At 34.8% G+C, this 16728-nt stretch overlaps 1 protein-coding gene across 1 annotated transcript in view; it reads right to left on the reverse strand.

The window, feature by feature from the left end:
• Positions 1–668: 668 nt before the first annotated feature.
• SKIC3 (SKI3 subunit of superkiller complex) overlaps positions 669–16728 on the reverse strand; it is a 242511-nt gene continuing 226451 nt past the window's right edge. The window contains exons 39-44 of the mRNA XM_060143291.1: positions 16101–16216; positions 13768–13926; positions 10027–10179; positions 5131–5261; positions 3198–3321; positions 669–1454 (exon numbers count right to left, since the gene is read on the reverse strand). Of these exons, the coding sequence (XP_059999274.1) occupies positions 1380–1454; positions 3198–3321; positions 5131–5261; positions 10027–10179; positions 13768–13926; positions 16101–16216 (758 nt within the window). The 3' untranslated portion in view covers positions 669–1379. The remainder of the gene's footprint in view (positions 1455–3197; positions 3322–5130; positions 5262–10026; positions 10180–13767; positions 13927–16100; positions 16217–16728) is intronic.

Here is a 16728-nt window from a genome sequence, read left to right on the forward strand (position 1 = left end):
AAGAAACCTACCTAGGGAGACAAAAGACCTGTATGCAGAAAACTATAAGACACTGATGAAAAGAAATTAAAGATGATACAAATAGATGGAGAGATATACCATGTTCTTGGATTGGAAGAATCAACATTGTGAAAATGACTCTACTACCCAAAGCAATCTACAGATTCAATGCAATCCGTATCAAATTACCAATGGCATTTTCCACAGAACTAGAACAAAAAAATTCACAATTTGTATGGAAACACAAAAGACCCTGAATAGCCAAAGCAATCTTGAGAAAGAAAAACGGAGCTGGAGGAATCAGGCTCCCTGACTTCAGACTATACTACAAAGCTACAGTAATCAAGACAGTATGGTACTGCCACAAAAACAGAAATATAGATCAATGGAACAGGATAGAAAGCCCAGAGATAAACCCATGCACATATGGTCACCTTATCTTTGATAAAGAAGGCAAGAATATACAATGGAGAAAAGACAGCCTCTTCAATAAGTGGTGCTGGGAAAACTGGACAGCTACGTGTAAAAGAATGAAATTAGAACACTCCATAAAGGGCATTTTGTAAATTAAAATAAAATAGTAAAATGTGCTTTCATGTCTTAAAATCTGAAATTCTGAAATTATACCTGATATCGATACTATAAAGAAAACAAAACAGCCATTTCTTTTTTTTTTTATTTAAGGAAGTTCATCTTTTCATCATGATTGAAGGAACTGCATGACCAGTTAAATATTGTCAGCATTATTTTCCAAAATTTTTCATTAATGTTTTACATGCAACCTTACACCTGCGTGTTTTGAATTACATAAACATATCCATTAGCAGTCTAAGATTCACCTAACATCTTCTTCAACAGAATCCAAGATGAACCACTAGTAAAACAGATTATAAGATTATCTGGATTTTAGATGAGTTGGTCTGCTGAACTCTAGAATTCACAGAAGGAATTAAATCTTTGAATTTGTTGTTTAACAAATACAATTCTGCATTGTGCTAATCTCCTTTTGCATATTATTTAGCAAATGGCTATTAAGGCTTTATTGTAAGGGATTACCAAAAAACAGTCCAATGGTGAACCATGCAAGATAGAGAAAATAATGATTTACAAATAACTAATGAACAACTAAGGGAACCATGGTTTTTCCTTTCATTATAGACTTCTCAAAAGCAAAGATATTTTTCAAATTAAAGTTATATTAAGAGTTTATGGAAAATTATACCCCTAGCTTAAGAACTTAAACATCTTTAGATTTAAAAAAGGAATGGATGATTATAACTATAGTTTTGTAAATGTTGCTTTCGGGAAAATTCTTGATTCTTTGTTTCATTCTCTCTAATAGCTTTTTCTTTGCTTGCTTACTATAAAATAAAGCATTGTTATTGTGAGGACAATTTCTGATTCAGTTCCAGTGCTCTTGTATCTCCATGAGTTTTGGCATTGTTTACCAGCACCTGTGGGAAATTATATACAGGAAATGTTAGTATTTTCTTTATTAACAATACCTACATTTAGAATCATAGAAGTCAAGTAAGCCAAAGGGCAGCAGGCAATATCAAACTACACAAAAGTGACTATGTGCAAACTTTCTGTCATTTTTGCTGAAATAAACTGTTCTAACAAAGCTAACATCAGAGATAAGCACAATTTACTCAAATGCTCAACAGTACAGATGTCAACATTTTGATTGTTACCACCGCCAGCACTGCATAAAGTTAAAGGTTTTGTTTGGAGGCTTTGGTTTACAATACTGTCACCTTTAAACCCTTACCCCAAAGACCATTTTATGCATAGAATTTTTCAAATGACATTGCTCTCCTTTAAAACCACAGCTTAGGATCAAGGCTTGGGTTCTAAGCTCTATTAAGAACCTTTCCATAAGTTTCATCAATTCCACAAACTAGAAGCTTTAATTTTAGTTTATCATTTGATTACTAAAACATTTTTTGGTTGTTCATTTTCAAACACTGTGAAGGATCCGAGATGTTGCTCTATCTGCAAGCTAACAAGTTAGCCTGTCACAGTTTCATGATGGGACACCTGGGTCAGAGACAAATGTCTTTATCATTCATGGTGTAGCAAACGACATGAGTATCAACATATTTGCATCTGTTCCCCTCCTAAGTCTCAAAGGGGTGACATGGATAGATGCACATAGTTTCCCACATAACACAGTGGGTTGACAAAAGGGGAACCTTAGATTTAAGCCTAGGCACCTAGGAGACTTGAATCTTTTATAATTGGCAGTAAACATGCCTATTCCTTGCTCTGGAGGGAGACACTTATCTCCATCTCCCAAGGCTGGGGGTGTTTAAAAAAGGCTTCTCATTAATTTTCATTGTTTTTAAAACTCTTGGCTGAAGTTATAAGAATTTTAACTCAGTACATGTCATACAGACTCTACCTTTTTAAAAAGAATACACACACACACACACACACACACACACACACACACACACATACATTTGACCCTTGAACAACATGCGGATTAGGGATGAAGACCCTCTACATGCTCAAAAATCCACATATAACTTATAGTCAGCCACCCAAATAGGCAGTTCCTTGGTATCCATGGATTCAACTAATCAAGGATCGTGTAGTACTGTAGTATTTACTATCAAAAAAAAAATCCAAGTGTAAGGGGACCCACACCATTTATTTAAACCTGCATTCTTCAAGAGTCAACTGTATGTGTTTATATATTTAGAAACCAGACCCATCCCACAAGAAGTGGAGTAGAAATTGTCATATGAATTTTACAGAAAAGACGATAAGAAGTAAAATAATCTTTCCAAAGATAATATGAACATTCCATTAATTTCTGCTACTTCTAAACCTATCCTATCTACCTATTTGCCTCCACTGCAATGGTCATAAGAAATACTACAACCAGAACCCAGAGCCTTCATCTATCTTTTCTTATGCTACATAGCACATCAGGAGAATATATTTCCTACAGGTTAAATCAGTGGTTCTCAACCAGGGGTGATTACACCTCAGATATTATTTGGCAATGTCTAGAAGACATTTTCAGTTGTTATAAGTGGGGTGGAGGGAGGAGGACAATGCTACTGGCATCTAGTGGTTAGAGTGGTTAGGGATGCTATTAGACATCCTACAATGCACAGGAAAGCAACCCTTAGCCCTCACCCAACAAAGGTCCAAGATGAATAACTTTAATAAAATCAATGCCTTACATCAATGAGCTCGTAGTCATTTTTGGCATGTAAGTGTCTCAGAAGGTACCAACGTGCTGTTGAAACAATAGATTTGGGATACCCAGGCTGATACACCACTCTCTCTAAAAGTCGCCGTGTCTCTCTGGGGAAAAGATATTTACTTTCAGTCCAAAGCATATAAATTAATATAAGATATTTCATATTCTTTCTCATTCTTTCTCATTTCATATTCTTTCTCATTCTTTTGCAGACGTGATTACTTCATGAATTCTTTCATCCATGTAACGAAAAAGATAGTAATAATGGTTAACATTTACTAAGTATTTATTATGTGCTACGTAGTATGCCAAGTGTTTTACTCATATGGTCACATTTAACATTCACAACCTTATAATGTAGGCTGCTGCTATTATTCTCATTTTACAAATAAGTAAATTAAGGCTCTTCCCAAATAGAATGGGAAAATGACCCCTATTTCATGAGCACTTCTGACTACTCTACTTCTAATCCCTCTTGAAGGTAGACAGAAAATAAATAATGCAAAGATAATACAGAGTGGAACAAGAAGAAATATTTAACATCTACACTAGAGGCTAAGTGTATAATATCAGGCTTTTAGTATATATTTTTAAGAACGTGTACAATATATGAACCTATGTAATAACAGGCTGATTTACAGTTGTGTTCTAATTTTTTCTTTCCAAATTTCCTGACATCTATGGCTCTAAACACTTCTGTATGGGTACAAACAACACAAATTGTGGTAACTTCAGAACTGCTGAATAGGAAGGTTTTGTAGGTAGCAACTGGTTTGAAGTAGGAGCTAAAGAAGAACATGCCCTGAAGATGCTTTTACATAGGAATCACATAGTAAAGCACACTGCTTTTTCTTAGGCGGTATGTTTATTTGAGCTGATTTTGGGTGGTGATAAAAATTAGGGGAGGTGCTAACAGAGATTACAGGCAATTGGGGGTTAAAGCTCTCTAAGTCATGTATACTGAGCTTCGGCAGAAAGAGTTCATTAGGAAGTTCACATTATAGCCTAAAACATTTCTTGGTGAAATTAGTCATATTAAGAAGTGGCAAAAATAAATAAATATCAGTAAATGATGCTGGAATTGCTAATTAGTCATAGGTCTTATCTCTTCCTTCACTCCTATTTTGTGGTGTTGATGTGACCTTTGCCACACATTTATATGTGTTAAGCTCTATGTCTACAATTCTTATTCTGTTTCAGTAATATATGCTCCTAAACCATTGTTTCACTTATGCTTTGTATTATGTGTGATATCCATTAGAGCTAAATAGTCTCAGAATTTAAAAATATTCTTGCCTGTTTTTTCATCCATATGACTTTTAAGTAATTTTCTTCAAATTTATTTCTGACCTCATCTCTGCTTCCAATAAAAAAGACTGTTAAAATTTAAATTTTATAACTTAAAATTTTTATATTTAAATCTGTGAAGCTTCTAGATTTTCTAGATATAAAAACCACATTATTTATAATATCTCTGCCTTTTTAATATTTATTACTTTTTTTCATAGCTTATTGCCTTGCAGGAATTTATGTCAATCTAGCCTTCAACTTGAGCCTTTTGGGTTTTGTTTGTTTCTAGAATCCACATTTACATTGTTGGCTCATCCTAAAACAGTGAAGAGCAAAAATTCCAAGGCCTTCTTCACTCAAAATGCTGTCATGCAAATCTCTCATATTCTATATCTGGGTACCAAATCACTTTTTTTTAAGTAAGACTTTATTTTCTTCCTTACTGGGTTACTAGAACCAGCCTTTCCAAAGTAGAAACATATATATGAATAACATCAAAGTTTGTTAAACTAATTCTAAACCTTTGTGGGGTTTTTTTTGTTTTTTTTTAAACCTTTGTTTTGTAGAAGGATTAAAAGTGAAGAAACACTTTGAAGAAAAAAATGAACAAAGATTCTTCATACCTTGCTCCCATTTTGCGTTTGAATTGTAACAAAGCTTGTAAAAGGACAGCAAGCGGACAAAAGCAAAGTTTCAAGGCCTCAGTTGTAGCTTCTTGAACCAAGGATGGCCAGTGATCACTGGAAATATTAGCCTATAAAAATAAAATACAAATATTAAATCATTAAACATTTGACGCGTTTATTTTTTAAATAAATTTATTTATTTATTTTTGGCCACACTGGGTCTTTGTTGCTGCATGCGGGTTTTCTCTAGTTGCAGTGAGCAGGGGCTACTCTTTGCTGTGGTGCATGGGCTTCTCATTGCGGTGGCTTCTCCTGTTGCGGAGCACAGGCTCAAGGCGCACGGGCTTCAGTAGTTGTGGCACACAGACTCAGTAGTTGTGGCTCACAGGCTCAGTTGCTCTGCAGCATGTGGGATCTTTCTGGACCAGGGATCGAACCCATGTCCCCTGCATTGGCAGGTGGATTCTTAACCACTGTGCCACCAGGGAAGTTCTGACATGTTTACTTTAAAAAATGTTATCAGCTCTTATTTGTTGACTGCCTACTTGTCTAAGTTGCCATGTAAATGCTACAGGGATAAAAATTCTTCAAAATGATTAAAATCTGATTCCTGCCCTTATGGAACTACAAAACAAGGCTGACAGGGATTAAGGAAGGTTTCAAAAAGGAGATATCACTTTAAAAACACTAAAATATTTGCTAAAAGAAAATGCACTATTCTATTACATGGGTGAATGAAATCTGTCAATTACTAAGCCTCTGGTCTACCAAACATACAAAACTCAATTTAACGTGATTCTTTAACTGGTAGTGTATAAGTTTCACATTTCAAAAATTATCTAAGGAGAGAAGAAAGACTGAAATGAAATATGTTAATAAAATCCCAATATAGGAAAAAAGGTGCAAAGCAGATCAGAGATAAATCAAAGTCATCAATTCTGAAAAACATTCTAAGAATTTCACTTTATGGGGAAAATGTTAAGATATCTATACATTACTTAGGTTGCAAACTTTAGTTTGTTATAGTATGTACTAACTCAGAAATAACATAGATAAGTAGTTCCAAAGAAACAGTAACTGCAAATAAAATGGTGAACACTCTACTGAATTACATAAGGAAAAAAATGTATTTAAAATCTTTCATTGAAAACCTCAAATTGTAACCAAGAATTCATAATTACAGGTATCTAGAATACACATTTTAATAAAGTCAATATAATGAGTGAATACACAGTCACTTTCAAACACTAAATTATTTTTTTAAATGTTAGAGCAATAAACTCTGAGTTCAGCACAGGCAAGAGTAATTTGTGTAATCAAGGAAGAGGAAGCCATAGGGATAATGAATATGAAAACAGAGATCAGAGATAATGAGGCATCCTCCATAAAGACGGGAGCAATGGCACCTTGGGTACATCTGGAAAAGAATGTAAGGCAAAGCCCATGCTAATAAAATTACTCCTAATATATTTTTAAAAACTAATAACACAAAACTCTCACTGGTTGCTTTTATAATGCACTCTTTAAATTCCAAGAATTCATATAAAGTATTCCGTAAGTTTAGCCCATATTATGATATAATAGTTTTTATATGTAACTGGTATACTAAACAATGTGATTAGAAAAATAAGTGTATTTTTGTCTCCCATTATGTTTTTAAAATTTATTATATGAGGGAGACTTTTCCTCATATAATAAGGATGTAAATTACAGTAGGTCCCATGACTCTGACATCCATTCACAAACACGGTCTTAACTAGAATGTTCTCTTTTCAATACTTCAATCTTCATTCAAAGGTAATATTTACATCCCACTCCCATCTCCTCAGCTCCCAGCTAGGGTATGCTTACAGGGAGCAGCACATGGCTTGTTCCTCCGCCCAACACTCCCACCTTTTCTTACTAACTGTAGTTTCAGGAACCAACTGAAATATCAGAAGTTTGACTGATGCCATCATAAGATGATGCTCTTTAGGCCTGACAGATATTTAAAGATCTTTTTCTCATCCAGACTTTTCTAGCTTTATCAGAGACTCTCAACTTTACGCACAGTCTCTTATTGCAGGACCAGCTATGAAATCTGTGGGGCTCAATGTCAAAAAACAAAAACAAAAACAAAAACATGCAGGGCCCTTTGTCACAAAATGATTAATTTCAAGATGGCGGTTGCAGAGCGTTAAACCCAGCGTGGAGGCCTATGCAGGTGCACAGGTAGGATGCACACCCACGAAGCAGTCCTGCTCAGCTGCAGTTCCACTAACCTGGGTGAATGAACTATTCCACTTACTCTCCTCACATGCTATGGCAATCTGGAAACCTTTAGCTTCCTTTCTGCTAGATCCCATCATTCCTCTAGGTGACTCTACATGTCAGGATCTAAGATAATTCCCATGGCAGTCCACTATCTCAGCTGGCATCACTCATTCCTGGCCCTAACAAGCTCTAGGAGCACTGCTGACCCCACGCTGCAGCAACCCTCCTTCACAAGATGGAGGGCATCTTGTACCCAAACATACACTCCTACCCACTTTTGGGATTCACCCACTGCTGACCACTCTGTCCCAGAAGCATGCAGTCACTTTCTAAAACATGAGCAACTCTTCCCAGCAGGTGGAGAGCCAAAGCTTCCGAGGCATGTGTCAGATACCTGTCCATGTGCTTCTAGACGTGTGCCTCCCGGACCTCAGAGGTCACACATCAAAGCCTCGCTCTCTCTGGCAGCGAGACTCCCTTCCTTGTCTGGTGGGCACCTGTGTGTGGAAACGTGCCAGGGGGACGACAGGGGAGGCAACAGCTTTCTCCAGAGAGATTTCTTCACAATGCTCCAACTCTGCTCTTCTAATCCTTTTATAGCTTCCTTATAGGTTACTCTTCTACACACTTCAGAAATCTGTATCTTGGTCTGATATTTCTCTTTGGAATCTGATATTTAATATCTCAGGGGAAACTTTCAGTTTAATAGTCTTTTCATATATTATTACACATACAATAGCTTCTCTTAAAACAGTCTAATTTTAATATACCCACACTCTGCACACTGCCAGCTCTTTACCAGAGAAATATGACATCTCCTTATAGTAATTGCTGGGTATCAAATCTTATAACAAGCAAATTAGATGTGGATGGTGCTTTAAAGTTTACAAAGGCATTTGTAATGTTAACTTCATTTGATATTCCTAATACCTAGGCAAAGTAGGTATTACTACCTCCACTATTACCAAAAAAGTTTGGGGGAGCTCTAGACAGCTTAATTGGCTGAAGTTTTCACAGGCTGTAACTGGTAGAACCAGAACCAAGGCTCTTATAGAAAACACTTTTGCGGTGGTAGTAGTGGTGGGGCAATGGGGGCAGGTATACCTGGGTATTACTAAATTGTAAGCTAATTTTCCCAACTGTAAAATAAGGTTCTTATGAATATTAATGAAGTTAATATGTATAAAGCACTGTAACAGAACCTAGCACAGGCTAAGTGTTCTGTATGTTTGCTATTATTATTGCTATTTTTATTTTATTTCAGGGCAGATTTAATTTCCCAGCATGAAGAACAAACAAACAAAAAACCACATCACTAATAATATTTAACTAACAAATAATAAGTTAGACTAAAAGGGTATCGACTTCTCCAGTTCACATATTCAAGAGCATTTATAGGTGCTACATGTGGCTTCCATAGCCCACCGACTGCCAATGTCACAAAGACTTTTGTTAAATATAAATATGAGACAAACAAAATAAAATGTTTGGTGATCTAGAATTACCATTAACCACCATTTCTTTCCAGCCAAATCATCTCAAATTTGACTACCATTACTATTAGTCTAGTCATTCAAAAACCATTGGTGGAGGAGCTCCTATATATAAGGCAGAGTGGTAAAGCAAAGATGCAAAGATGAACAAAACATGGTCCCAACCTAAGGAACTCTGAAACGTGCTCCACAGTAATAGCACCAAAGCTGAATAAATTTCCTAATTCTTATATTTCTTTGGCAAAATGTCTAGTTAAAGCAAGTAAATAATGTTGGCAATGGACTACTATGGCAAAAGCATGAGTTAATTCAGGCCTGTCTAGGAAATTTCTTCCAAAACAAAAAATGACATTTTATCTTTTAATTACAGAAATAACATGCATATGATAAAAAATTCAAACACTATCAAAGGATATAAAATGAAAAATTCTCCTCCACTATCCCTTAAAGACCCCTAGGTACTATCCTCCAGAATAACTGCCATTAAATTTCCTTTGTATCTTCTTGTATCTTTCCATGTGCCTATTAGCGTGCACACATGTACACACACACACACACACGATGTAGAGATATATATTCTTAAAAATACATACCACACACATATACACTCGAATAGCATATCATACACACTGTTCTGGAGTTTGCTCCTCCATGCAGCCACTTAAATATTTATCTTGAAAAGTTTTCCACACTAGTATATAAGACTTCTAGATTAATATACCTACCTTGGTATCAGAAAACATATCAAGTCAAAAATTACTAGAAATCCCTCTTACAGAATGTCAAATTGAACTAAGAAATGACTAAAATGTTCATTATTGGTATCTTTGTCACTGATGAGTAGCTGGGTTAATTCTAACTTAAATCACCAAGAAACAAAAATGTATATTCTGCCATAATTCAACTTTTAAAATTGCAATCTTTGTTTTTTCCCCCTAAACACTGACAGTGTCCTGCTAGAGTCTATAGGTTTATGTTATGTTACTCTTATGTCCATCAAAAAGCCCAAATACAAAGTCTATGAGGAGACCACACTAGAAGGTGATGAAACTATAGGAACTCAATGGAATATCACTATGTAAAAAACTTTTATCTTAAAGAAAAATAAGAGTCAATTTTTCACATCATAATTATAACATGATCTTACCATGCAGACTTCTAATGCAAGCAGTGCTAGTCTCAACAGGCTTGAGAGTTTCCCACTCCAGCTACCCTGTTGGGATGCTACTTGTAGACTCTTCCTATAACACATCTCTGCAGCACCCATCATTCCTTGGGACTGATATATGTGTGCCAGCCACTGAGGAACAGCAAGAGAAAAGAACCCAAAAGATTTTAGTTTCGTACACAGTCTACTTCCAACAAATTCAATAAACTTTGATGAAACTAAATTTTTAATTTAATTATTGATAAATTTTGTGCCTCCAAAACAAAAATCACAGGTCAAAAAAGGGGTAGCCATCTTGCCCATTCTACTGGCAACAGCCACATCCAGTCTGAAGCCTTAAAAAGTCTCCCAAGATGGCAAGTCAGGAACAAAATCAAAATGCAATATAATTTTTTATACATTACAGATGTAACATTTAACATTTGAAAATCAATGCAATCTACCACATTAACAGAATAAAGACAAAGAAGCATTCTCATAGATGGCCCCCACCCCAAATCCAATTATTCATGATAAAAAACAAATCTCTCTTGACAAACTCAGAAAAGGACTTCCTTAATCTGAAACATAATTTGGACAGCCATTTTAGAATCTGATAAATACCTACAAAAACCTAAAGCAAAAATTATAATTATGATATTACAAATGTTTTCTATCTGAGGTAGAGAATAAGACAAGAATGTTCCCTTATCACCACTCTGCTTAACACTGTAATTGAGGCTCTATAAACAGTGCAATAAGGCAAGAAAAAAATTTAACATAAAAATATTAGAAAAAAAAAGTAAAACTTCATTATTTCTAAAGGACGTAATTGTGTATACAGAAAACCCAAAACCATTTCAAAAGAATAAGTGAATTTAGCAAGGTTTCTGGAAGGTCAGTATATAAAAATCAATGGTATTTCTAAATGTTTGACACCAACATACAGAAAAAAATACCACTTGCAATGGAACAACAAAAAAAATCAACTACCCGGAAATAAATTTAACACAAAAATGTAAAAGACCTCTATTGCAAAAATTTTAAAACACTGCTGAGAGAAATTCAGAGCTTAAACAAGGAGGAATATAACACATTTATGGATAGAGAAACTCAATAGTAATACTTTGTCGATTCTCCCCAAATTAAACTATAGATTCATGTAATTCCAATCAAGATCTCTGTAGGACTTTTGTTTGGCGGGGAGAGTAAGGGTAATTGACAATTTACATGTAAATGCAAAACACCTAAAGTGATTGAGACACACTTGAAGGAAAACAAGAAAGTTGGAGGTCTTAATATTACTTCCACATATCAAAACTACTTATAAAACTATAAGCAAGAATAAACAAATAGATCAGTGAAAAAGAAGGAAAAGAACAGGGAGCCTTAAAAGACCCAGTCACCTGATTTATGACAAAAGCATCACTACAATTTAGTGGGGACATAATGGTCTTTTCAAAGGATGGTACTGGGACAATTACACATCCATATGGAAAAAAATGAACCTTGACCCTGCAACACTCACAAAAATTAATCCAGTATGGATCATAGACCTACATGTGAAAGGTAAAACAACAGTTTCTAAAGAAAAACGAAAAATATCTTCATGAACTTGGAGTAAGAGTTCTTGAGTAGAACACCTCAATAACACATTACCCATTAAAAAATGATAAATTAGACTTCATTAAGATTAAGAACTTTTCATCAAAAAATAATATTAAGAAAATGTTAGACCAAGGTGCAGATGTGAGAAAATATCTGCAATACAGATATCCAAAAATGTGTCTGTATCCAGAAAATATGATTCCAACAATTCAGTAAGAAAACAGCATATGAAAAACTACAGTAAAGAAAAAGTAATTTAAAAAGAGGAAATCCAAAGATCCAATAAGTATATGAAAAGTGGCTCAACAGCATTTGTCATCAGGTAAATTCAAGTTAAAACCACCACAAGATACTATTACCTACATATCCTTTGGAAAGGGAAAACAATAACCACAATCGGGCAATATCAGCAATTGGAATGTTCATAATTTGCTGGTGGGAACGTAAACTGGACATCCATTTAAAAAAACCATTTGACAGAATCTACTAAAGTCAATATACACATACTCTATCACCCAACAAAAGGCATATCCCAGAATGGACACAGCACCATTAATCATAATAGCCAAAACCTGGAAACACAGTTGACCCATGAACAACACGGATGTAACTTATAGTCAACCTCCGTATCCATGGTTCCGAGGATTGAACCAACCATGGACTATTGAAAAATATCCATTTATTAGTTGACCCGTGCAGTCATGCAGTTCAAACCCATTATGTTCAAGGGTCAACTGTAATCCAAACAGTAAAAGGGATATTTTACAGTATATTCATAAAAATAAATGAAAAAAAACTATGGCTTCATGAATTTCAACTAAATGAAACAACTAAATGAACTTCACTGACGTGATGTTGAGTGAAACCAACAAAGTGATACTCCATTTATATCAAGTTCAAAAACAGGCAAAAGTGATACTCCATTTATATCAAGTTCAAAAACAGGCAAAATTAGATAGAAGTGATAGAAGACAGAATAGTGTTCCCCTTTTCTTTTGGACGTAGGGGGCGATCACAAAGGGAGAGCATGGGGAAGGCAGCTAGGCTGCAGAAAATGTTCTATATCTTGATATAGGTCGTGGTTAAAAAGGTACATACATATAATGAGTATAAGATTTTTACACTCTTTTCTTTGTGAATTATATCACAGTATAAAAGAAAACACATATACTATCTCTAAGACTTTACCTACTGTATAATTTATCCTTTAATTTTCCCTTTTAGTTTGACAAGGTGTTTTTCCCCTTGATAAAGAACATGAGATCATCAATATCCAGTTGACCTTAGAATTAAAGTATCTTAACTCTCATATGGCAAATTTACTCTGAGAGGGAAAAAAGCACCATATTTCTTCAAGGATTAGAGTAAACAAAGTGGCTTAATTTGCATAATCCAACTATTTTACACCATTAGATAATCTTTTTAAGCAGGACATCAAAACTGTTGACATAACAAAAGATCAAAATGAAGAACTGTAGTAAAATAAGCTTCTGTAAAACCTATATCAAAAAGTCCCTTGATACTATCTTGTGGTACAGAAAGAACTATAACAAATTGAGTAAAGTAATTATATGCTTTTTGTATTTTACTATCAATTAGAATAAAGTACACAGTGATCATTATGTATTTGTCCTTGTGGTAAGCAGAGCCAGCTAAAAGGGCAGACAGTCTATTGATTGAGGCATCAGTCCTGAAAAGAACTATTTCTAAAGGCACTAAAAACCCATTAAAATCTTGGATATAGGTTACCTGTAAAGTAGCTAAGGAAAAACTACACACATCCCCTCTAAAGACAGAGTTAAACACCACTATGGTAACTTTATTATAAAATGTTTGTAACACTTAGCTCTCTTACACCAATCCTATGTAAAAGACAGTATTTTCAACACTATTTTAAATGGAGAAAATTTACAATCAACAATGTTAAAAGCTTCGAAGCCGTGCAGCAGCAGATCCTAAATGAATATTCAACTTCTTTAGTTTCTCTAACCACAATACCCTTTAAATCCTGAAAATGAGAGATATACAGTGAATCTAAAGGCAAGACAAAAATGTAGCATACCCCTGACCTCATTTAATATCACAGAGCATTTTAATTCAGGACTCACATAAGAAAAGAGAGAATTTATTTACCTGCCAAGCTGGAACAGAGGTTGAGTTGGACATGACTGTTTTTTGCAGCTCTTCAAGTACAGCATCTGGGAGAGGTTTTTGTGACTCTAGGAGTGGTTTACATTGAACTTGTCTCAAAAGTAAGATAACAGCTGGCTGATCAGGGTTACTTTTTAAATTCTAAAAATCAAACCCCAAACAGAAATACATCAAACAGGTTCTTAAGTGTTAAATGTAAAAGGCAAATAAGCTATTCTCCATATTGGAAAAAAAACCCTGACTTTAACCTTTTCTTATTAAAAAGTAAACAACAGCAAAAGTCAACAGAACACTGAACATCTTGGGAATACCAAACTCTACACTTAAATAAGCTCTAAAATCAGTAATGCTATTACTGTAGCTATAAGTTGTTAATCTTAGATTTAGTATGTCCCTTTGACTTGGTTTATTCTTAAGTGATATCTTGAAAAATTTAGGTACTACATATAAACAGCTGAACTAAGAAAACATAAAATTAACAGTGAAAGCTAAAACTAATCCTTATTGGAAGAAACTTAACTTTTTTTTTTAATTAATTAATTTATTTATTTTTGGCTGTGTTGGGTCTTCGTTTCTGTGCGAGGGCTTTCTCTAGTTGCGGCAAGCGGGGGCCACTCTTCATTGTGATGCACGGGCCTCTCACTGTCGCGGCCTCTCTTGTTGCGGAACACAAGCTCCAGAGGCGCAGGCTCAGTAGTTGTGGCTCACGGACCTAGTTGCTCCACGGTATGTGGGATCTTCCCAGACCAGGGCTCAAACCTGTGTCCCCTGCATTGGCAGGCAGACTCTCAACCACTGTGCCACCAGGGAAGCCCAAACTTAACTTTTTTTAAGAGGGAAAGAGTTATAAATTTTTTCCTCTCTCAACCTCTTAACAAAGATACTCATTGTCCTTCCTCCAGGCACAGACTTCTTACACACTGGGAGTAAGAGAAATGACCCATTTACCCAGGCCATTTATTTATACCTTAAAACACATACACACACATATAAATGTATTGTATGTGTGTGTGTGTGTGTGTGTGTGTATATATATATATATACACACATACACAATATGTGTATGTTGTATATGTGTATATGTGCATGTATATATTCTATATGTATATACATATATACATACAATATACACATACAAGAAGAAGTTAAGGAGATTCTCTAAACAAGTCCTTCCACTATTGTTTTAAACATTTCTTTCTTTATTGCTTGTCTCTCAATGACATAATTCTTTATTTTCTATTATTAGGTCATAGTCCTAAATGTCCTTATTTCTGAAATGTGACTGCTTTCTTCTAAGTAAGAGACTGGGACATTAAAATGACAAGTAAAGGTTCGTAAAAGTATCCTTTATTCTGTCAGAGGGAGCACGAAGCAACTGTCAATTTATGCTTACTAAACATTCACTGTATTATACTAAACTGTCCTGAACCTAGATGGAATTTCTTAGATAAAAGAGAAAATGTATTATTCTGATTTTCAGAGAATTCAAGGACCAAAGGGATCTTCAAAGATCCATTCTTCTCTCTCTGCAAAATTTATATTGATCTTTCAAAAAACATTTCTAGAAAGACACCACCTTCTCCCTGGTAAGCATTTATAAAAACATGTTTTCAGGAAAAAATGATGTTTAAAACTCCCCTTATTCATTAAATTATTTTTGAGTTGGTTTATCAAACTGATTTGTTCATTCAATAAATATTTACTGAGACCCTACTATGGGTTAGGCAAGGTGTAAGAATTTATTCACACAGTCTACAATCCAGGTAGGTAAAAACTGACTACTCAATAGTTCCCGTCACCCACTTAACAATCCCCACGGTCATTCTACATTGTTCAGAACTTTGGAAAAATGTAGGGATACTGGAAAACATAGCATTCTGAAGAGAGTAACTAGAAATCAAAGGAAAATACTGCTTCCATAATGGTGCCAAAAAAAAAAAAAAGATTAAAACCTTGAGTCTTAAGAGTCAGAAAAATGTGAGCTCAAACAGCAACTCCATCAATTTCTACCTGTGAACTCCTGTGCAAATTACTTACCCTCTTTAAGCCTTAGTTTTCTCACTTGTAAAAATGGGGATAATAATAAATACCTATGTCATAGGATTGTTGTGAAGGTCAAATACAAAGTACTAAATGTATTAACTAGCTTACAGTAAGTACTCAGTTAATATTGGGTATTATTATCATCATCATCACCACCACCACCACCACCACCACCACCACCACCAAATGCTCTTTAAATAATGTGCATTCTATTTTTGAAGTTATTTTCCAAGTAGGATAAGAATCCATGAATCTCAATTCCATAACAATACCTTTGTGCAGAGGGCTTCAGCTTCAGCTATTCTTCTTGTGTCTATTAGACCAGTGACAGCTTGGGAGAGAGACCACTTTTCAAGAGATTGGTTGTAATTTTCAAAGAATTCTTTGTCTTTATTAAAAAAAAAGTCAATGTTACTTTTTTCTGCAATTTATAATGTGTTCTCAGAGAAGTAATCAGTTGTTAAGAAGTATTAAAATTAAATTACCATGCATATACAACTTTTACACATACCACTGGAATACCATAGACTATCTCAACATGAGACAGGTTTCTGCAAAGTTTCATAGCAGGAACATTTACAGCTGAATAACTTAAGACTTTATATACTTGTGACTTACATTAAAAAACATCACTATCTTCAGTAAAACTGAAAATACTTCATTGAAAAAAAGTAAAGATTTATTGCAATATAATTGACTTATGATAAACTGCACATATCCACATATTCAAGCTGTAAATCTGATGACTTTTGACATAAGAATATATCTGTGAACCATCACTACTATCAAGATAATACACACACCCATCATCATGAAAAGTTTCCTCCTACTACTTTGTAATCACTTCTGTCTCCAACCCACCTCTCCTCCTTTCCTCTGTCCCCAATCACTAATCATTTT

This window comes from Lagenorhynchus albirostris, chromosome 3 (assembly GCF_949774975.1).
Source record: "Lagenorhynchus albirostris chromosome 3, mLagAlb1.1, whole genome shotgun sequence".
In the NCBI taxonomy this organism is placed as follows: Eukaryota; Metazoa; Chordata; class Mammalia; order Artiodactyla; family Delphinidae; genus Lagenorhynchus; species Lagenorhynchus albirostris.